Source organism: Taudactylus pleione, unplaced genomic scaffold, assembly GCF_031769625.1.
Source record: "Taudactylus pleione unplaced genomic scaffold, aTauple2 ptg000198l, whole genome shotgun sequence".
Classification (NCBI taxonomy): Eukaryota; Metazoa; Chordata; class Amphibia; order Anura; family Myobatrachidae; genus Taudactylus; species Taudactylus pleione.
Window position 1 is genome coordinate 12531706 of NW_028284600.1, and position 22705 is coordinate 12554410.

At 44.3% G+C, this 22705-nt stretch overlaps 1 protein-coding gene across 1 annotated transcript in view; it reads left to right on the top strand.

Annotated features, from left to right (window-relative positions):
• LOC148518871 (alpha-2-macroglobulin-like) overlaps positions 1–22705 on the top strand; it is a 178041-nt gene that overhangs the window by 73065 nt on the left and 82271 nt on the right. Inside the window, exons 15-18 of the mRNA XM_088476978.1 lie at positions 17518–17667; positions 17742–17912; positions 19448–19535; positions 20641–20773. Coding sequence (XP_088333104.1) covers positions 17518–17667; positions 17742–17912; positions 19448–19535; positions 20641–20773 — 542 coding nt within the window. The remainder of the gene's footprint in view (positions 1–17517; positions 17668–17741; positions 17913–19447; positions 19536–20640; positions 20774–22705) is intronic.

Below are 22705 nucleotides of genomic sequence, written 5' to 3' on the forward strand. Positions count from 1 at the left end.
GCTTCAGCACTAGGAGGAAGTGGTTCTTGATCTTTCTCTATTTTATTTTTATCGGAGAAAGTTTGGACCTCCATTTATGTTATATCGATTTGATATATACGTGCGGCTAAACACAGAAAATAATTTTTTTTTTGGTTTGGACTGGAGTGTACTTTCGGGGGTTACAGCACCCTTAACGGTCAAGCCAGCCGGCCCTTTACTTATGACACAGGCGCACGCTTGGCACTACTTTGTTGATGCACGTGCGGCTACTGCGCACACAATTCACAAACACAGAAAATATTTTTTTTTTGGTTTGGACTGGAGTGTACTTTCGGGGGGTTACAGCACCCTTAACGGTCAAGCCAGCCGGCCCTTTACTTATGACACAGGCGCACGCTTGGCACTACTTTGTTGATGCACGTGCGGCTACTGCGCACACAATTCACAAACACAGAAAATAATTTTTTTTTTGGTTTGGACTGGAGTGTACTTTGGGGGTTACAGCACCCTTTAACGGTCAAGCCAGCCGGCCCTTTACTTATGACACAGGCGCACGCTTGGCACTACTTTGTTGATGCACGTGCGGCTACTGCGCACACAATTCACAAACACAGAAAATAATTTTTTTTCGGTTTGGACTGGAGTGTACTTTCGGGGGTTACAGCACCCTTTAACGGTCAAGCCAGCCGGCCCTTTACTTATGACACAGGCGCACGCTTGGCACTACTTTGTTGATGCACGTGCGGCTACTGCGCACACAATTCACAAACACAGAAAATAATTTTTTTTCGGTTTGGACTGGAGTGTACTTTCGGGGGTTACAGCACCCTTTAACGGTCAAGCCAGCCGGCCCTTTACTTATGACACAGGCGCACGCTTGGCACTACTTTGTTGATGCACGTGCGGCTACTGCGCACACAATTCACAAACACAGAAAATAATTTTTTTTTTGGTTTGGACTGGAGTGTACTTTCGGGGGTTACAGCACCCTTTAACGGTCAAGCCAGCCGGCCCTTTACTTATGACACAGGCGCACTCTTGGCACTACTTTGTTGATGCACGTGCGGCTACTGCGCACACAATTCACAAACACAGAAAATAATTTTTTGGGGGGTTTGGACTGGAGTGTACTTTCGGGGGTTACAGCACCCTTAACGGTCAAGCCAGCCGGCCCTTTACTTATGACACAGGCGCACGCTTTGCACTACTTTGTTGATGCACGTGCGGCTACTGCGCACACAATTCACAAACACAGAAAATATTTTTTTTTCGGTTTGGACTGGAGTGTACTTTCGGGGGTTACAGCACCCTTTAATGGTCAAGCCAGCCGGCCCTTTACTTATGACACAGGCGCACGCTTGGCACTACTTTGTTGATGCACGTGCGGCTACTGCGCACACAATTCACAAACACAGAAAATATTTTTTTTTTGGTTTGGACTGGAGTGTACTTTCGGGGGTTACAGCACCCTTAACGGTCAAGCCAGCCGGCCCTTTACTTATGACACAGGCGCACGCTTGGCACTACTTTGTTGATGCACGTGCGGCTACTGCGCACACAATTCACAAACACAGAAAATAATTTTTTTTTTGGTTAAGACTGGAGTGTACTTTCGGGGGTTACAGCACCCTTAACGGTCAAGCCAGCCGACCCTTTACGTATGACACAGGCGCACGCTTGGCACTACTTTGTTGATGCACGTGCGGCTACTGCGCACACAATTCACAAACACAGAAAATAATTTTTTTTTGGTTTGGATTGGAGTGTACTTTCGGGGGTTACAGCACCCTTTAACGGTCAAGCCAGCCGGCCCTTTACTTATGACACAGGCGCACGCTTTGCACTACTTTGTTGATGCACGTGCGGCTACTGCGCACACAATTCACAAACACAGAAAATATTTTTTTTTTGGTTTGGACTGGAGTGTACTTTGGGGGTTACAGCACCCTTTAACGGTCAAGCCAGCCGGCCCTTTACTTATGACACAGGCGCAAGCTTGGCACTACTTTGTTGATGCACGTGCGGCTACTGCGCACACAATTCACAAACACAGAAAATAATTTTTTTTTGGTTTGGACTGGAGTGTACTTTCGGGGGTTACAGCACCCTTTAATGGTCAAGCCAGCCGGCCCTTTACTTATGACACAGGCGCACGCTTGGCACTACTTTGTTGATGCACGTGCGGCTACTGCGCACACAATTCACAAACACAGAAAATAATTTTTTTTTGGTTTGGACTGGAGTGTACTTTCGGGGGTTACAGCACCCTTTAACGGTCAAGCCAGCCGGCCCTTTACTTATGACATAGGCGCACGCTTGGCACTACTTTGTTGATGCACGTGCGGCTACTGCGCACACAATTCACAAACACAGAAAATAATTTTTTTTTGGGTTTGGACTGGAGTGTACTTTCGGGGGTTACAGCACCCTTAACGGTCAAGCCAGCCGGCCCTTTACTTATGACACAGGCGCACGCTTGGCACTACTTTGTTGATGCACGTGCGGCTACTGCGCACACAATTCACAAACACAGAAAATATTTTTTTTTCGGTTTGGACTGGAGTGTACTTTCGGGGGTTACAGCACCCTTTAATGGTCAAGCCAGCCGGCCCTTTACTTATGACACAGGCGCACGCTTGGCACTACTTTGTTGATGCACGTGCGGCTACTGCGCACACAATTCACAAACACAGAAAATAATTTTTTTTTGGTTTGGACTGGAGTGTACTTTCGGGGGTTACAGCACCCTTTAACGGTCAAGCCAGCCGGCCCTTTACTTATGACACAGGCGCACGCTTGGCACTACTTTGTTGATGCACGTGCGGCTACTGCGCACACAATTCACAAACACAGAAAATAATTTTTTTTTTGGTTTGGACTGGAGTGTACTTTGGGGGTTACAGCACCCTTTAACGGTCAAGCCAGCCGGCCCTTTACTTATGACACAGGCGCACTCTTGGCACTACTTTGTTGATGCACGTGCGGCTACTGCGCACACAATTCACAAACACAGAAAATAAATTTTTTTTGGTTTGGATTGGAGTGTACTTTCGGGGGTTACAGCACCGTTTAACGGTCAAGCCAGCCGGCCCTTTACTTATGACACAGGCGCACGCTTGGCACTACTTTGTTGATGCACGTGCGGCTACTGCGCACACAATTCACAAACACAGAAAATATTTTTTTTTCGGTTTGGACTGGAGTGTACTTTCGGGGGTTACAGCACCCTTTAACGGTCAAGCCAGCCGGCCCTTTACTTATGACACAGGCGCACGCTTGGCACTACTTTGTTGATGCACGTGCGGCTACTGCGCACACAATTCACAAACACAGAAAATAATTTTTTTTTTGGTTTGGACTGGAGTGTACTTTCGGGGGTTACAGCACCCTTAACGGTCAAGCCAGCCGGCCCTTTACTTATGACACAGGCGCACGCTTGGCACTACTTTGTTGATGCACGTGCGGCTACTGCGCACACAATTCACAAACACAGAAAATAATTTTTTTTTTGGTTTGGACTGGAGTGTACTTTCGGGGGTTACAGCACCCTTAACGGTCAAGCCAGCCGACCCTTTACGTATGACACAGGCGCACGCTTGGCACTACTTTGTTGATGCACGTGCGGCTACTGCGCACACAATTCACAAACACAGAAAATATATTATTTTTTTTTGGTTTGGATTGGAGTGTACTTTCGGGGGTTACAGCACCCTTTAACGGTCAAGCCAGCCGGCCCTTTACTTATGACACAGGCGCACGGTTGGCACTACTTTGTTGATGCACGTGCGGCTACTGCGCACACAATTCACAAACACAGAAAATATTTTTTTTTTGGTTTGGACTGGAGTGTACTTTGGGGGTTACAGCACCCTTTAACGGTCAAGCCAGCCGGCCCTTTACTTATGACACAGGCGCAAGCTTGGCACTACTTTGTTGATGCACGTGCGGCTACTGCGCACACAATTCACAAACACAGAAAATAATTTTTTTTTGGTTTGGACTGGAGTGTACTTTCGGGGGTTACAGCACCCTTTAACGGTCAAGCCAGCCGGCCCTTTACTTATGACACAGGCGCACGCTTGGCACTACTTTGTTGATGCACGTGCGGCTACTGCGCACACAATTCACAAACACAGAAAATAATTTTTTTTTGGTTTGGACTGGAGTGTACTTTCGGGGGTTACAGCACCCTTTAACGGTCAAGCCAGCCGGCCCTTTACTTATGACACAGGCGCACGCTTGGCACTACTTTGTTGATGCACGTGCGGCTACTGCGCACACAATTCACAAACACAGAAAATAATTTTTTTTTGGTTTGGACTGGAGTGTACTTTCGGGGGTTACAGCACCCTTTAACGGTCAAGCCAGCCGGCCCTTTACTTATGACACAGGCGCACGCTTGGCACTACTTTGTTGATGCACGTGCGGCTACTGCGCACACAATTCACAAACACAGAAAATAATTTTTTTTTTGGTTTGGACTGGAGTGTACTTTGGGGGTTACAGCACCCTTTAACGGTCAAGCCAGCCGGCCCTTTACTTATGACACAGGCGCACTCTTGGCACTACTTTGTTGATGCACGTGCGGCTACTGCGCACACAATTCACAAACACAGAAAATAAATTTTTTTTGGTATGGATTGGAGTGTACTTTCGGGGGTTACAGCACCGTTTAACGGTCAAGCCAGCCGGCCCTTTACTTATGACACAGGCGCACGCTTGGCACTACTTTGTTGATGCACGTGCGGCTACTGCGCACACAATTCACAAACACAGAAAATATTTTTTTTTCGGTTTGGACTGGAGTGTACTTTCGGGGGTTACAGCACGCTTTAACGGTCAAGCCAGCCGGCCCTTTACTTATGACACAGGCGCACGCTTGGCACTACTTTGTTGATGCACGTGCGGCTACTGCGCACACAATTCACAAACACAGAAAATATTTTTTTTTTTGGTTTGGACTGGAGTGTACTTTCGGGGGTTACAGCACCCTTAACGGTCAAGCCAGCCGGCCCTTTACTTATGACACAGGCGCACGCTTGGCACTACTTTGTTGATGCACGTGCGGCTACTGCGCACACAATTCACAAACACAGAAAATAATTTTTTTTTTGGTTTGGACTGGAGTGTACTTTCGGGGGTTACAGCACCCTTAACGGTCAAGCCAGCCGACCCTTTACGTATGACACAGGCGCACGCTTGGCACTACTTTGTTGATGCACGTGCGGCTACTGCGCACACAATTCACAAACACAGAAAATAATTTTTTTTTGGTTTGGATTGGAGTGTACTTTCGGGGGTTACAGCACCCTTTAACGGTCAAGCCAGCCGGCCCTTTACTTATGACACAGGCGCACGGTTGGCACTACTTTGTTGATGCACGTGCGGCTACTGCGCACACAATTCACAAACACAGAAAATATTTTTTTTTTGGTTTGGACTGGAGTGTACTTTGGGGGTTACAGCACCCTTTAACGGTCAAGCCAGCCGGCCCTTTACTTATGACACAGGCGCAAGCTTGGCACTACTTTGTTGATGCACGTGCGGCTACTGCGCACACAATTCACAAACACAGAAAATAATTTTTTTTTGGTTTGGACTGGAGTGTACTTTCGGGGGTTACAGCACCCTTTAACGGTCAAGCCAGCCGGCCCTTTACTTATGACACAGGCGCACGCTTGGCACTACTTTGTTGATGCACGTGCGGCTACTGCGCACACAATTCACAAACACAGAAAATAATTTTTTTTTGGTTTGGACTGGAGTGTACTTTCGGGGGTTACAGCACCCTTTAACGGTCAAGCCAGCCGGCCCTTTACTTATGACACAGGCGCACGCTTGGCACTACTTTGTTGATGCACGTGCGGCTACTGCGCACACAATTCACAAACACAGAAAATAATTTTTTTTTGGTTTGGACTGGAGTGTACTTTCGGGGGTTACAGCACCCTTTAACGGTCAAGCCAGCCGGCCCTTTACTTATGACACAGGCGCACGCTTGGCACTACTTTGTTGATGCACGTGCGGCTACTGCGCACACAATTCACAAACACAGAAAATATATTATTTTTTTAGCACTTGGGGGGAGCACCCCTGATGGACAGAGCACCCCCTGGACAACATTACAGCACCCCTTTAGGAGTGGGACACTGCACAGGACTTTGGAGTGGACACAGCCCCTATGGAGAACTGACTGCACAACACAGTCCAGCCAGCCCCTATGGACTTTGAAGTAGTGGACACAGCCCCTATTAACAACAGCAGCACAGCACAACACAGCCAGCCCCTATGGACTTTGAAGTAGTGGACAACAGCAGCACTACACTACACTACACTACACTACACAGCCCTAACTCCCACCCTCCCTCTTCACTGTCCACAGCCGAGTGAGAAAATGGCGCAGACGCGGGTACCTTATATAGGATCCAAAACCCGCGAGACTCGGAAGGTGGGATGATGACGTTTTGCCTCGATTTCAGATCAGAGTCAGGCGGGAAAAGTCGAGCCTGACTCGGATTGGATTCGGATCGGGGGGGCTCGGGGGGGTTCGGATTTCAGAAATCCGAACCCGCTCACCCCTAGTTAAAAGGGGAAGTCACACAATAGCGTAAGGGTAATAATACGTTTTGTGTAGCAGTCGCATTATTGTATATGCGACTAGTCGTACAATAGTGTATATGTATTTCCTGTATTGCTGCCACATGTTTTAAACAAAGCCGTTGAGATTGCATTGAGATATTGATAGAGTGATAGCATTGTTGTAAATATCTTAGTCAGTGTTGCCAAAATCTGGGAGAAAGTTTATTTTTCTGCACAGGAAAAGAGTGTGTAACAGTGAAGGTGTGTTGGTAGGGGTAACATGTTCCCTAGCTAAGGGTATCGTAGGGCCCTTAAGTGCTAGGCGCCTGGTGTTGGCCTAGTGGCTCGGTAGTAGATACCGCAGTCTATACACATAAGCAGGTGTAGTTGTTGTGTTTGTTGTAGTTATCAGCTCTCAGTGTGATTGCAGCATTCAGTGATCAGTTAGGGTTATTGGGCATTGTGATTGAACCGCACAGTTGTGGCAAATTGTGATTGTGAACTGAGCAGACGGTGGACGAAATCACTGAAAAGGATATCTAAATGCTAGCAGTGAAAGGTAGTCAAAAAAGGATTAGGTGCATGGAAGCAGTCTGGTTATTCCTCCATAGGTGTGTGGGCGCATCCTGTTAATATCGTCCACAGGTAAATGAAAGTAGCCTTGACGTTCTTTCACCGATCTAAATCTCTATTGAAAAGTTTAGCGCTATTTTCCCGAAGATGGGAGCCAAACAAACGGTAGAGATGTTAGATGATGTGCTGCTGTTGGAAGCGCTGCTTGGGTCGGCACGGCATATTATGCATACTAGGTACGGTGCTTATGCAACTAGAGACTGTGATGTATGGTTTAAATTGATGAGGAAGAGTGTGAAACCGTTTCCCAGAATTGGCAGCTTTGATAAGGAGGTATTGAACAAAGGGCCTGATTCAGAGCCGGACGCTATTTGCGCTCGCTCGTCCAGAAAAAGGGGCTGGCTATTTAAATTAACCGTTCGCTCTTTGCGGTCTGTTCACACCTCTATGTCTGAACGAGCGAACAAAACATGCGAACATAATTTTGAAAAAAACGGCCCCTGGCCGCTCGCATCATACGTCATGTCCGCTATTTATTAGATTAATCGAGTACATCGGACGGCGTGTGAACTGCTCGCTATTCTTGTGGTTGCTTTTTCCTACCACAATCATGCGAGCAGTTCTAACTATAAAACAACCAAGTGACGTGGTCGATGACGCTGCTTTGTTAATTATGCACACCCTTAAAATGCCCGTTTTGACCTTTAGGCACGCCTGCGTTCGGATCTCCACTCCCCGTTTTCAAGCACCTTCCCCTGTTACCACCCACAAACGCCTCATTCTGTCACTCAAAATAGTAGGCATTCGCTATTTAGCGAGCACACGATTTTCGGCCGCACTGACTGGTTCACGCATGCGTATTAAAATCCGTACGCATGCGCAGTTGTGCGAACATTGGTCGGAACAAACAAGCAGCCGCTTACGAGCGGCTCTGAATCAGGCCCAATGTCCGAGATAGCATCTGTATGGTGCACTCTCAATTGAAAAAGATAAAGTATAACGATTGTGTATAAGCTATGGCAGCAGGAGGGGGATACGTGGCTTAAGGGCGTGCATGCGACGCAAACCAGCGTCCCGTGCACGATGCAGGGGAGTGCGCACGCGGCGCTATAAACTGCGGTACGAGCGCACCGCGAAATAGCACGCACAGCAAGGTAGCATCGCGGAAGGTAATGTCAGTAGTTCACGCGCACCACCACCGCCGTATGCGGATGGGGGTGGAGGTACAGTCGATGTAAAAACTCATAAAAATGTAACATGCAATTTGTACCCTCTCTTGAGTAATTATAAGGAAAATGTTTCTGATGCGGATGATGAACCTGTTGTTATGTCTGCCATTTCCCATGCTGTACACATGTTAGATGCTCCATCACAACAAGCACGAGTGATAGCCCTATCTTCATCAGTGGTAGTACAGGAAGTGTCAACATCCACTGCACCCATAGAGGAATTTGTTAACCCTTTACGTAGCAGTAATAGACTAAATCTCCTGTCAGGTAACAAGGTCAAAGGTAACAGTGTGGCTGGTATCCATCCCATCCGGACAATAACTGTTCCAATGCGGATGTGAATGGTGTAGTGCCCACAAGGAATGTAGCAATGCATTGTCCTTGGACAAGAGCTGAGGTAAATTCCATAATGATTGATTTCCCTGACCCTAAGAAGGAATTAACAAAATGCCAAAGATTTTTGAAAAATTTGGGTAATGCTCACGAGCCAACCAATAAGGATTGGCGAGTGGTGTTAAGGGCGTGTCTTCCACACAATACAGATGTGAAAAAGTTTATCATGGATTGCGAATTGGAGGGAGATGGTCCTTTAACAGACGAGGGTAACCAAGGTAACATTACCCGCATAATAACTCAATTGGGTGTATATTTTCCAGTAGTAGTTAACTGGAGTAAAATTTTCACCATAAAACAAAAATAGAGTGCATCTGCAGAGGATTACTGTACCCAAGCTCTGCAGGCTATCACCCAGTACACTGGGATAGAATATATTAAAGATAGCACTCACCATAGGGAAATGGTCATCACGGTACTTATGGATGGTCTTAAAGACAATCTAAAGACCCGAGTCCAGACCTCTCTACCTGGCTGGAGGGGAGTTACTGTAGACACACTCAGGGAGTCTGTTATTGAGCATGATAAAAATATCCACAAAAAGAGAGAGACCCAGAGCGAGAAGCTAATGGCTGTTAGTATTCAAGCTCTAGAAGGAATGAATGGAACATCACAGCCACCAGACACATATACACTGCACAGCTAAACGCCCTCACAAATCCTGTTCAGCCACAAACACAGTCCTTCCCCACTTATCACACACAGCCACAAAACCCATACTATCCACAATAACCATATTACCCTCAAAATCCCTATCTACACCCACAATCTTTCCCTACCGCTCAACATACACAGCAACCCTTTCACCAACCCCACTCATGAAGATGCTTTAACTGCAACCAAGTGGGACATGTAAGTAGGAACTGTAAGGTGAAGTAGGTAGGACCCCCTAACCAGGGAGTACCTGGATATCCACATAAGGGATATACACATATTGCAGGAAATTTCCCACAGTCACCAGCTCCAACTGTGGCCTTAAATGCTGTATTGGAGAATGAGAGTCAACGATAGGGGTCAGGTCATACCTGTAGTCTACGGATAGTCAGGTTAACTGGAAGTGCTAGGGAAGAACCGGTGATGATGGTTGATATAGCTGGTACTAAACATCCTTTTCTTGTAGACACAGGGTCGACCAGATCAGTGATAAAATCTCCAGCTAATTTACAAGTGACCAATGAGACAGTACCAGCAATGGGTGTAATGGGTAAAGTGCAACATTATCCTTTAACCGAATCCACAGAGCTTACTATCGGGTCATTGCATACCAGGCATTCTTTTCTCCTGGCAGCAGCGGCTCCTACTAACCTACTGGGAAGGGATTTGTTATGTAAGATGGGATGTGTCATATATTGTACCCCTGATGGTATATTCTTAGATATCCCAGAGAGAGTGGCACAAAAGGTGAGGGATATATTGGACACTCCCCAAAGGTTAATGTATCACTCTACCAGTTCAGGTAAAAATCCATCTCAGGTAGATCAAATGTTATCCCAAATTCCAGATTCACTTTGGACCAAGGATGGACAGGACACTGGATTAATGGCAAAAGTAGCTCCCGTAATGGTAAATCTAAAAAGCATTAGGCAAGCTCCAAAAATTCCCCAGTACCTGTTAAAACAGGAGGTAGAGATAGGGGTTTATCCCATAATTGAGTGATTATTACAGCAGGGAATTTTAATCCGTACAGCAAGTGTAGCTAAAAGTCCCATCTTCCCTGTGAAGAAAAGTAGTGGGAGGGGTTACAGGCTGGTACAAGACCTTAGAGGGGTTAATAAGGTAGTAGAGAACCAATTTCCCATAGTGCCTAATCCAGCTGTCATTCTTATACAGATCCCACCAAATGCAAGCCATTTAACTGTCATTGACCTCTGTTCTGCTTTCTTCTCTGTACCTCTTCATCCTGACTGCCAGTACCTATTCGCTTTTACACGATTGCCCCAGGGCGTCATAGACAGCCCCAGTATCTTCTCCCAGGCCTTACACGACTGTTTACAATCTTTTCAACCTGCCAATGGATCTGTTCTAATACAATATGTGGACAATTTATTGTTATGTTCTGATTCGTTTATGTCATGTTTAAATGATACTAAACTTTTGTTGCTTCATCTCTCGCAAACAGTACACAAGGTTGCTAAGGACAAACTACAACCATGCCAGACCAGGGTTTTATACTTGGGACATTGCCTAACTCAGGGGTTATGACATCTGACAGAATCCAAGCCATACAGACCATGACACTGCCGCAGAACCAACAGTAAATCCGTACCTTCTTGGGAATGTGTGGTTACTGCAGAATGTGGATCCCAGGTTTTTCTATTTTGGCCTTGCCATTACAGGACTTAGGCCCTCATTCAGAGGCGGTCGCAAGAAGCAAGCGCTCGCTCTGAATGAGGGCGGCCACTTGTGGTTTGAAGTGCGGCCTCCTGGTCGCTAGCTAAGCTGTGGTTTACCACCCACAGCTTTAGCGACCGACCACGTTGATGGTCGCGATGGTCAAGACCATCGCGACCATCGGGGCTTGCGACGAGACCCTAAGGTTGGTTCTCGGCAACCGCAAGCCCCAGGAAGCTTCCTTCTTTGATCGAGCAGGAAGCTCCCCACTGACATCACTGCTGATGTCAGTGTGGCCACCCACAAAATGGCAGAACGCCTCCATTTGTGAAACCACCCCCCACCACACCTACAAAACGGTTCGAGCTGTCGATCACCATCGACAGCCGCCCCTTTTGTAGTGAGCTCCGGAGTGAGAGAATTTCTCTCTCGCTCCGGGGCTTGCGCACGTGCAGTGCGGCTGCTGTGCGTGCACAGGGCCTAAACATCAACCCGGTTGTGAATGCACAGTGCTTGCGACCGGGTCTGAATGAGGGCCTTAGTCTCTTCCTCAAAGCCCGATCATGTCATACACACAGAGGAAGCAGAGCAGGCTTTCCTTAACCTTAAGGATAGTCTGACAAGAGCACCTGCATTGGGAATACCTGATTACGAAAAACCTTTTGATTTGTATTGTATGGAAGCTAATGGTTGTGCAGCAGGTGTCCTCACACAAAAAAATGGTGATGCCAGTAGGCCCGTAGCATACTACAGTGCACAATTGGACACTGTGGCAAGATCACTCCCAACATGTTTAAGAAGTGTAGCAGCAACTGCTCTATTGGTCAGTAAGAGTGAGGATGTGGTATTAGGCCATGATATGATTGTCTATACTCCCCATGCTGTATGTGCTTTGCTAAACTCTGCCCAAACCAGGCATGTCTCCTCAGCTAGATTCACAAAATGGGAACTAGCCCTAATAGCACCTGCAAACATAACCATCAAACGGTGCAGTACGTTAAATCCAGCAACGTATTTACCATATGTGCAACATGATGCACAAAGGGTGGAGAGAGGTGAGTCGCTGGCAGAAGGTGAGTTCTGCACGTATTTTGATGCACATGAATGTATGGAATATCTGAAGCAAACCTTTACTGCAAGACCTGACATACGGGATACACCTTTAGAAACTGTAGATGTGACATTTTATATGGATGGGAGTTGTCATAGACAAACTGACACTGGAGAGTTATCTACAGGTTATGCTGTGGTAAATGATGAAGATATCACAGAGGCCGAACCTTTAGGTCCACCTCATTCAGCCCAAGTGGCGGAGCTGGTGGCATTAAGGAGAGCGTGTGAATTAGCAGAAGGTAAATCTGCTAATATCTACACTGACTCTAGGTACGCCTTCGGGGTGGTACATGATTTCAGGGCTCTATGGTGTCTGAGAACTTTTATGACAGCAGCAGGCACACCAATCGCACATTCCAGACATATTAAAGGACTACTGACAGCAATCCAATTGCCTAAGACAGTGGCAGTAATTAAGTGTAAAGCCAATACATGTGAGGATGATCCGGTCTCACTGGGCAACAACAAGGCAGACAAAGCTGCCAAATAGGTGGCAGGGTTAAAAGTAAATGTGCCAATTAACCAAATGATGTTTCAAATGATTGACATGCTGAAATTAATTGAGATGCAAAATTTGTGTTCCATCCAGGAAAAGGCAGTCTGGAAGTCCAAGGGATGTGGGCAAGAGTCCTCTGGACTCTGGAGAGATGGACAAGGTAAGCCAGTGGCTCCCAAGGCATACTATCCAAGCCTGGCTGAGGCATTGCATGGTCTGATTCACTTGGGAAAGCAAGGTATGTGCAAGTTGGTGAGAGCATACTGGTGTGCACCAGGTTTTTCTTCTCAACCAGAAAAGAGAGCAATGTCCTGTCTGACCTGCTTGAGGAAAACCATTGGGAAAATGATCCCTACCGAACCATCCCACATTCCTCCGACCGACAGACCTTTTCAGGTAATACAAATTGATTTCATCCAATTACCACATTGCAGGAATCTCAAGTACGTATTAGTGTGCACTGATATGTTTTCTAATTGGGTTGAGGCATACACAGCTGCCACTAATACTGCTGCATTTACTGCTAAGAAAATTGTTCAGGAGTTTGTATGCAGATACGGTATCCTTAGAATTATTGAAAGTGATAGGGGTACTCATTTCACAGGTGATGTCTTCCAAAACATGTGTAAGTTGATGGGTATTAATAGTAGACTTCACACCCCCTACCGACCGCAAGCCAGTGCCAAGGTGGAGAAGATGAACGGTACTATTAAAAATAAATTAAGTAAAATCATGGCGGAAACTGGACTGGGTTGGCCAGCAGCACTACCACTTTTCCTTCATAGTATAGGACAACTCCTAGACCCCCTCTCAATCTGTCCCCCTTTGAAATACTGTTTGGTAGACAACCTCATTTGATTATAAGTCTGCAGGAAGATTTGAAAAGTAACAACGAGGTAACTGTAAGGTATCTTATAACAATGAGTAAACAGTTAATACAGCAACAGCAGAAACTGAAATTGTTGTCACATGATATGCCTGAATCAAACTGTCATGATGTTGAACCCGGAGAATTTTTTATGATCAGAAATTTCTTCCATTCAGGTTATTTGACAGATTGGTGGGAAGGTCCGTATCAGGTGTTGCTGACGAGTACAACTTCATTGAAGGTGGCGGAGAGAGATACCTGGGCCCATTCCACTCACTGTAAGGTCAATCAACTGGTGGAGAGACAAGGCGGAATCGAGGCAGATAACGTAGACCTGTCAATTGCAAGCCTGTTCCGGGAGGGTTAAAGCTTACAGTGAGATACCTGAGCTAAAGAAATTTGTAGATCCTTGTTTTCAGCAATGGATTGGTCTGCTGTGGTTATCTTTGTGTTTTCTCCCAGAGTTCTCATTATCTTGGGGTATTTTGGCATCTCTGGTTTCTGTGACGGAGGACAGAGGACGAAGAGGGGAGCTGATGGTGATATCAATGGAGTGGAGTCGGGAGAAGGAGTGCTAAACCTACCGGGGGAGTATCTGACCAAACTCAGTACAGTAATTTTTAAGAGATCTGCTATTATGGAAACTTGGAGACAGTGTGAAGGTCTATCGTCTGAAGATTATTGTATGTGTGAGTTTTGTGGGTCCTTAGGTTGGCACTGCTGGATGCAATTCTCATCAACTAAGTATAACCAGTATTGGGGTGGGTATCTTTTAGAGGGTTATCATACCATGGTGGGCAAAGTTTTAAATTAAACTGACTGTTGGGTGTGCTCTCACGTGTCTCAAGGACAGCATAATGTAAGGTTAGTGCCATTCCCATTGAATCTCTCTGAAATTTTCGAATCGCAAAGAGGGCATGCACTGGATTTCTTAAGTCCAAACCACCTCATTTCAAACTCCACCAGTACTAAGTAGATAAATCACTTTTATGTTTGAACATCACCAACTCCAATGACCCAGGAAGTTGGGAGGTGACGGGGAATAACCAGACGATGACCTTTTCACTAAGAGCTGATCATGAGCCTATGAATTATGAACTGTTACACACAATTAGGTCGAGTGGAAGACACTTCCAGTATAAATATACACTAAGTAACACCATAGAAATGATTGGTAGGGTACTAGAAGGGTATTGTGCCAAGATATTACAACGGGAAACTTGTATGAGTCAAATGGGAGAACCTGAAGTAGGATCACTTGCTAGGGAAATGTGTGGGTTACTGATGTTTACTATCCCTTATGTTCTCCCCGATGATGTATATTTTATATGTGGATTTAAAGTGTACAAGTGGCTCTCTCCAAGTTCCAAAGTTTTGTGTTACCTGGGAAGAGTAGTCCCAGAGGTTATGACCCTTACACATGATGAAATGCTTGGTATTCATAAAAACACACCATCACCATATCTTCACACACAGTATGAACACAGAGACAAAAGAAATATGATACCTGGTGACGTACATAAAGCCACACAGTTAATTAGTGAGACAACTGGCTTTCAAGTTTTAGTCGCATTGGATCCCACCAGGATTGCTCGGGGTACACTAAATTTTAGATATATCCAAGATCTTGCTAAATTAATAGATAATATCACCGAGATGTATGATGACACGTTTAGAGATACAGGTAGGGAGTTGCAAGCTTACAATAAAGAAGTCGTGCAACATAGACTAGTGTTAAATTATTTAACAGCTGGCACTGGAGGGTATTGCGTAACTTTGGCCACCCAATTTGGTGTAAAGTGTTGCACATATATTACAAATAACACTAGTGACCCCAAGGAGGTGATAGACCAGAAGATGAATGAAATTCTGCAGCTGAAATGGGAATTTCGGAAGAACCATAATGCTTCAGTGGCTGAAGTAGAGGAGAAGGTAGAGTAATGGTTTTCATGGTGGAACCCAGTGAAGTGGTTCTCCTGTCTAGGAGAGTGGGTCCAGGAAATGGTTGCAAGTACAGGTAAACTCCTGATCCTCATACTGGTTGTCATCTTAGTAATTGGCTTATGTGTCAGGTGTGTTCCTACTGTAAAATGTAAAGATAAGGTAAACCGACATCTTAAAAAATGTAAGTCCCTTTCCCCTTTGAGACTTCCTTTATAGGATTGGTGCATCCCCACATCTTTCCCATGATCTCCCAAGATCTGCGATGTGCGTAAAAGGGTAGTTTTATGTCCCTCCCTAGAGACACATTATTTATGGTTTAAGAACCACCTTGTGCCATCCCATAATATAACACTAAATAAAATCAGAGTGTGATAGCATGTTTGCTATCAAAGGGTGGACTGTCGAAGCTGAATAATTGGCTGAGAAAGAATCTGTTTAAAATTAAATCTGCACAACACCATTTTGTACATACAGCGATGCTATTATTTAGCATCGTGCGATTCCCACGCAATAGAAAGATGTTAAAAGTCCTCATTATATAAATACAGACAGTTACTAAAACATATAATATGATCAACCTTGCAAAACACGTACCACGGTGTACTCCACAAAACACGTAGTCACACAACGCTAACTAGCGTCTTTTCTTAATACCCCAATACTTACACACTGCACACTTACATAAAAAGGTTCCCTAGCATTAAGGTTAATATTTAAGGTTTTATTCATTATCAGTAATGCTGTGAAATACATGTTATTTGATATCTAAGGTTTAGTGCATGATAAGCAGACCATATTTGGTGTCATTCTAAACCACTGTGTCTTTGCAGATTTCCGGTTCCACCTGTGAAGAAATCCAACATGTATCTGAAAATTATGGATCATAGAGCGTTAGGCATTAAAATGTATCCTGTAATGCAGCCAGTTTAGATTTGTTATGCAGCGGGAAAATGGACTACAAAGAGCTGTTGGAGGCTGGAATGTGACCATACGAATTAACCTATGAACTGTACTGTAACAGAAGAACCAGGAAGAAGAACCAATGGAATCATGCCAAACTGTTCTATTGTATTGCCTATCTCTGTAAGAGTATATATGCAGGCTCTCTGAAACTAGATGCTAGTCACCTTTCTTTGCTGTTGACGGAGGTTTCATCTTTGATGCCGGGATCTGGATCCAGAGCGCATGCGTTTGTAATGACTGTACCCTGTGACTGTATAATTTGTTTGCGCTAATTGTAATTTAGATCACAGCATGTAACTATCTGATTTTATGTTACATAATAACTTTTTGTGCTTTGGAACCACAATCAAAGTCTGAAAGCAATTATTTCTTGTGCGACTCATTACGCTAAATAGCAACAATTTTAGAGTGTATAGATAGGTAGGAATCGATAACAGTATGTGTGGCTAATCCACAAAAAGGGATGTAGTTGGCATCTCAACGGTGAAGATGCCGGTGGTCAGAATTCTGACCCCTGACATCCTGACGGTATTAGGGTCAGGGGTTTAGGCACTGGGGGAGGGTTAGGATGCTGGATCCTGATTGCCGGGAACCTGTACTCAACCCCACTAATAGATCTGGCTGCTACAGTAGCCCATCTGCATGTTAATGGGTTACAGCACTTGACAGGGCACCGCAGGGCAGCGGGTGCTGTTTGGACCTGTCAGTTTTCCTGTTTATTATCATTCTCACTTGTAGCTTCCTCTTCTTTTATCCCCAGCATCCTGGCAACCCCTATCTCTTCCCTGACCCTGCCCTGGTACTTTTTCAGGTGCACTATCTTATGTCCCTATTTAAAAAATGGGGGGGGGGTGCCAATGCTCTCAGGCACAGGGCACCAAAATGTCTAGTTACAGCTCTGGTACTTGAAACACAAGGTCATGGAGATAAGGTGGCATGACAAAGATCACAAGAAGTGGGATTTGAATTACGTGAGTTACAGTATAAAGAAATCTGGGAACCTACCGCTGCCCCAGTCTCACTCTGTCTCATCTGTCTGATTTCAGGTGAAGCACCATTTCACCGTCACCAAGGCTCTTCCAGGATCAGATGCCGATCTCATTCTCTCCACTCTGCCAAACTCTCTGTGTGCGGTGCGAGCTGTAGATGCCAGTGTATTACTGCTGAAACCTGAGGCTGAATTGTCTGCAAAATCGGTACTAGATTCAAATATCTTACCAGCACTAAAGTAATTACAGCCACTGTGACTACAGCTATTTCCTTTACCCAGGTGTATGACCTGCTGCCAGTTGTAGACATGTCTGGTTACAACCATGATGAGCATTACCTGGAGGAGCAACGTGAAGATCCATGCATCAATCTGGAGTCTCTATTTATGAATGGAGTATATTACAATCCCTCCAGCCCTGCCGGGGACATTGATGCCTATGAGACCTTTAAGGTCAGTTAGCTGCATGGTCATGTTTGTGTTTAATATACTTGCTTAGAAGCATTTAAGACAGTGTTTTCTCTCTATCCTCTCTAGATGGGGTAAATAACAAACATATCTCTTTTAGCTTTTTTAGTGACCCAAAGAACTAGCATTTATACCAGTTATAGTTCAGGAATAACTGGAGAGCCATAGGTTGCCTATCAGTTTGCCTGAGAAATCCCTACCAACCTTTGGAAATTATAATGTACAGTAGATGTTGTTTTAATGTATTTATTAATTGAGCCTTCCTATAATTTTTATTGCTGTTGATGTTGTATTTCTTTTAACTCCTTCGCTGTTGAGTATTTTTTTTTTACTCTTGTGCTGAGGTAATTTTTTCGGGTTGGGTATGAAATCCCGGTGGCTGAATAGCCGCCAGGTAAAACGCCGACAATGGAAGCCCGAACATTCATAATCCTGACGGAGGAGGCAAATTCCCTAACCTTCCCCTCCTAACCCTAACCCTCCCTTAGGGGTGCCTAACCCTAAAACTCCTGGAGGGGTGCCTAACCCTAAGTCTCCCCCGGGGTGCCTAAACCTAACCCTCCCCCCCGCACCCTAAACCTAACCCTCCAGGGCACATGCCTAACCCTAACCCCCCCCTTCCGATACCCTAACCCTCCCCAGGGGGGTGCCTAACCCTAAGTCCACCTGAGGGTGCCTAAAGGCGGGTATCTACTACTAGATATACAAATGAGAGCACGATTACGACATTGCAATCGTGCTCTCGTTTGTATATCTTGTGATGTGCCTAGACTGAACGTTCACTCGTTAGGTCCAGGCACATCCATCATCCCCGCACATGCTGAACCTGATGGGAGCATCAAGTTGACCAGCATGTTCGGGCGATGATAGATGTCGGAAGTGACCAGCGTGCACGCGCATCGCTGGTTTCTTCTGACCAAAACATGCCCGATGCATGCACTCGCTTGCAAAAATCGCCTAGTGGATTCCCCCCTTAAAGCTAACCCTCCCTTCCCTCACGGCTAACAACTAAGTGTCCCTGCTTACCTTCGTTTGAGAAGCCGTCCTGTTGGGATTCAATCGTCAAGTTAAAGATATGCGTCTGGATTTAGACGCCTGTCTTTAGTCCCGTGTTGGGATTTAGATGGCGGCGGGATTCTGATGGACGGCTTCCCTTCCGTCAATATATTGACTATATCCCAATTTTTTCATGTTTGTGCTAATCCCATTCCAGCATCAATACCAATTATGTTTTATGCGGTACCCAGCCAAATTATACTTGGGCTTGTTTTTTTTTTTTTTCAGAAAATACCATTAGTCTTTTTACTTGTTCTAACATGTCGAAAATGTTTTAAATGGCCATTTCTTATTGAGATTCAAGAAAGGAAGCAAAAAGCAAATGTGATTTTTTTTTTCCGCCTTATAAACGCCACATACAAATATAGATGTGTTCTCATACATTTTTGCTGCCAACATTCCTCTTTAGTATCTGTCTCTTTCACCTTGCAATTTGTTTAATTCCAAATGTATGTGTTTTGCAGCAACTCGGTCTGAAAGTTGCCACAAACGCTAAGATCAGAATCCCAGCCCTCTGTGAAGACAGAATCCAAAATACAGATGATGACTATGGTATGGCTGGCAATTTTGGAATGACTTGTTCATTGTGTACTAATCATCATACAACCTGAATAGGAATACACACAATATTTGTTTATGGCATTTCTACTTATATATTATGTTCAGAACATTATAGTGTGTTTAAATCATCATACATATAATATTACTTTAATAAAACTTTTTGTTATAGAGAGACAGAGTGAAGTAGATGCATCAACTAAAAAAATAAGACTTCCCTCTTTGAGAGAGATTTATCAAACCTTCTATAGAAGTCAAGTGGAACTGTAATCAGGCGCGTTGATAGCCGTGCCGGGCCCAGGTAAAGGGGGGGCATAGTCTAATCGCGGGAGGCATGGCCACGCCCCCTTAGAGAAAAAAAGCATTGGTGCTGCGCGTTGGGGAAGGGGGCGTTGTGAGCCCCTCAACCCATCGCATAGCCAGTGGGAGGCACGATCAGTGTAATCGCTCCCCCCCACAGGTATAGGAGACTGCTGTGTACAACCAATTATACTTTAGATCAGAGGTTTCCAATTTTGGGGGAGGAAGTATTATAGCTGCACAGAGCGTGCTGCTATAACTCTTCCTGCTTCGCCTTTTTACCAAGATGAAGCAGGAAGCCCTGCCGATCAGATGTATGAACATCTCATCTGCCAGAGTGGGAAGCTGCCCTCTTCGGCGATCCCTGCCTGAGCACACAATTATGAATTCAGCACATCATCAAGCTGACCGGACCACCCACTTCACTCGGTAAGTGGGCAGCTGCAGGCCGCTTCAGGGAGACTTGCCTCCCTGACAATCTGGAGAGTAGGCAAGCAAAAAGTAAAAGTAATGTGTATAAGAAAATTATATATATAATACGAACCGGCGGTACTGAAATGACAAAATTGCAGTCACGCCAATTTCAACAATATATTCGACGATAGATTGTAAAGTGTGTACCCAGCTTAAGGGACTTAAAAGTCACTCTCCAAAGTATCCTTAATACTGAAATCTCTCCCTTTGGGGTAATACAGTGATCTGTGTTATAAGTACTCGCAGCTGTCTAATGACATATGTGACCTTTATATGTTTTTTTGCTTAAAACTATCATTTTATATCATTGGTATGCTATCTTAAGAATCATATTTTGAATTGTCCCTGGCTACGGATGAAATGAATTATGAGAGCTCTGCCTCCAGTAGTGATGGAATTATTGAAACTGTGAGGAAAATGTTCCCAGAAACCTGGCTGTGGGACTCAGTTGAGACCGAGTAAGTATCTGTATTTTTTTAATAATGTTTAAGTGCATTTTGAAAATATAAACATAGAAACAGCGCTGAAAATTTTCTCATTTGGGTCAAATAATTAAAAGTTAAAAAATCCATAAATAATGTATACTAAATTTAAAAAAAATTGATAAGTGTTTGTTGTTAACGAATACCTACATATACAATTATCACATTATAAAATGACACATACAACAGAATGCTGGGAGCAAGAGACTGAAACAACGTCAGACTGCAGACCTGCTCTAGAGCCGATAAATAGGGAACAGATACATGATTTTTGTTTTACCAACCCAATCAAACAATTCAATCTTCCTTTCTCTGAGCTATCTTGAATAAAGGTAACAAAGGTATCTTCAAGAGCATAGAACAGCATATTAATATTTCTGTTACTAAGTTATATCTTTGGAGGAAATATAATAAGGTAAATTTCTGCAAAAACGCAGATTTTGGCAATGTTATTATTAGTTTTTAAAGCGAACATGAAATCCGCTGAAAATCAAATATATTACATTTTCCTTCTTGTCTTTTGAATGATCATTTCATGTATTCTGTATATGACAGGATCACTTTTGTGCACATGTATGTATTGTATGTATAATATACGACAGGCTCAATCCACGGCACTCGACCATCTGGGGTGCCCTTGGTATGTGACCACACCATCTACATAAAAAATATCATACAAACTCGGCACTCACATGCCTTTCAAACTGCAACTCCTTTGAACATAGGGAATGTTGGTTCCAAAATATTGCAATAATTTGTTAAGCTGGCCACCGCTTCACGGTCATTCCCATCTAGCCAGTCCCTACACTGATTCTCAGATAAATGAACTTGATCTGCCATCTTGGCCTCAAGCTTGCATACATTTTAAACAAAAAACTGGGTCCTGCCTTAAAGAGACAGCACCACACCCAGGGCTATCAGTTAATAAGCACCTGGAAAAAGAAAAAAGTTTGTCTTACATTTGAAAAACAGGGTGCCCTAGCAAGTGTGACCACAAAATGTGAATAAACGACAGGCTCAATCCACGGCACTCGACCATCTGGGGTGCCCTTGGTATGTGACCACACCATCTACATAAAAAATATCATACAAACTCGGCACTCACATGCCTTTCAAACTGCAACTCCTTTGAACATAGGGAATGTTGGTTCCAAAATATTGCAATAATTTGTTAAGCTGGCCACCGCTTCACGGTCATTCCCATCTAGCCAGTCCCTACACTGCTTCTCAGATAAATGAACTTGATCTGCCATCTTGGCCTCAAGCTTGCATACATTTTAAACAGAAAACTGGGTCCTGCCTTAAAGAGACAGCACCACACCCAGGGCTATCAGTTAATAAGCACCTGGAAAAAGAAAAAAAGTTTGTCTTACATTTGAAAAACAGGGTGCCCTAGCAAGTGTGACCACAAAATTTAAATAAACGACAGGCTCAATCCACGGCACTCGAACATGAAATCCGCTGAAAATCAAATATATTACATTTTCCTTCTTGTCTTTTGAATGATCATTTCATGTATTCTGTATATGACAGGATCACTTTTGTGCACATGTATGTATTGTACGTATAATATATATAATTATATATATATATATATATATAATATAGCATACCACAAAAAGGCGTCACTCAGAGACTTGTAATTCCACAAAGGTGTATTAATGTGATATAGGCATATCAACGTTTCAGGGTCCGCAACCCCGTCGTCAGGATACAGAAATCATATATACATATATATATATATATATATATATACACACACAAGTGCCTTGCACAAGTATTCACCCCCTTTGCATATTTTGTTGCCTCACAACCTGGAATTAAAATGGATTGTGTGAAGGTGTGCATCATTACATTCACAGAACATGCCTACAACTGTGAAGTTGTGTTTTTTTTAATATTGTAAAT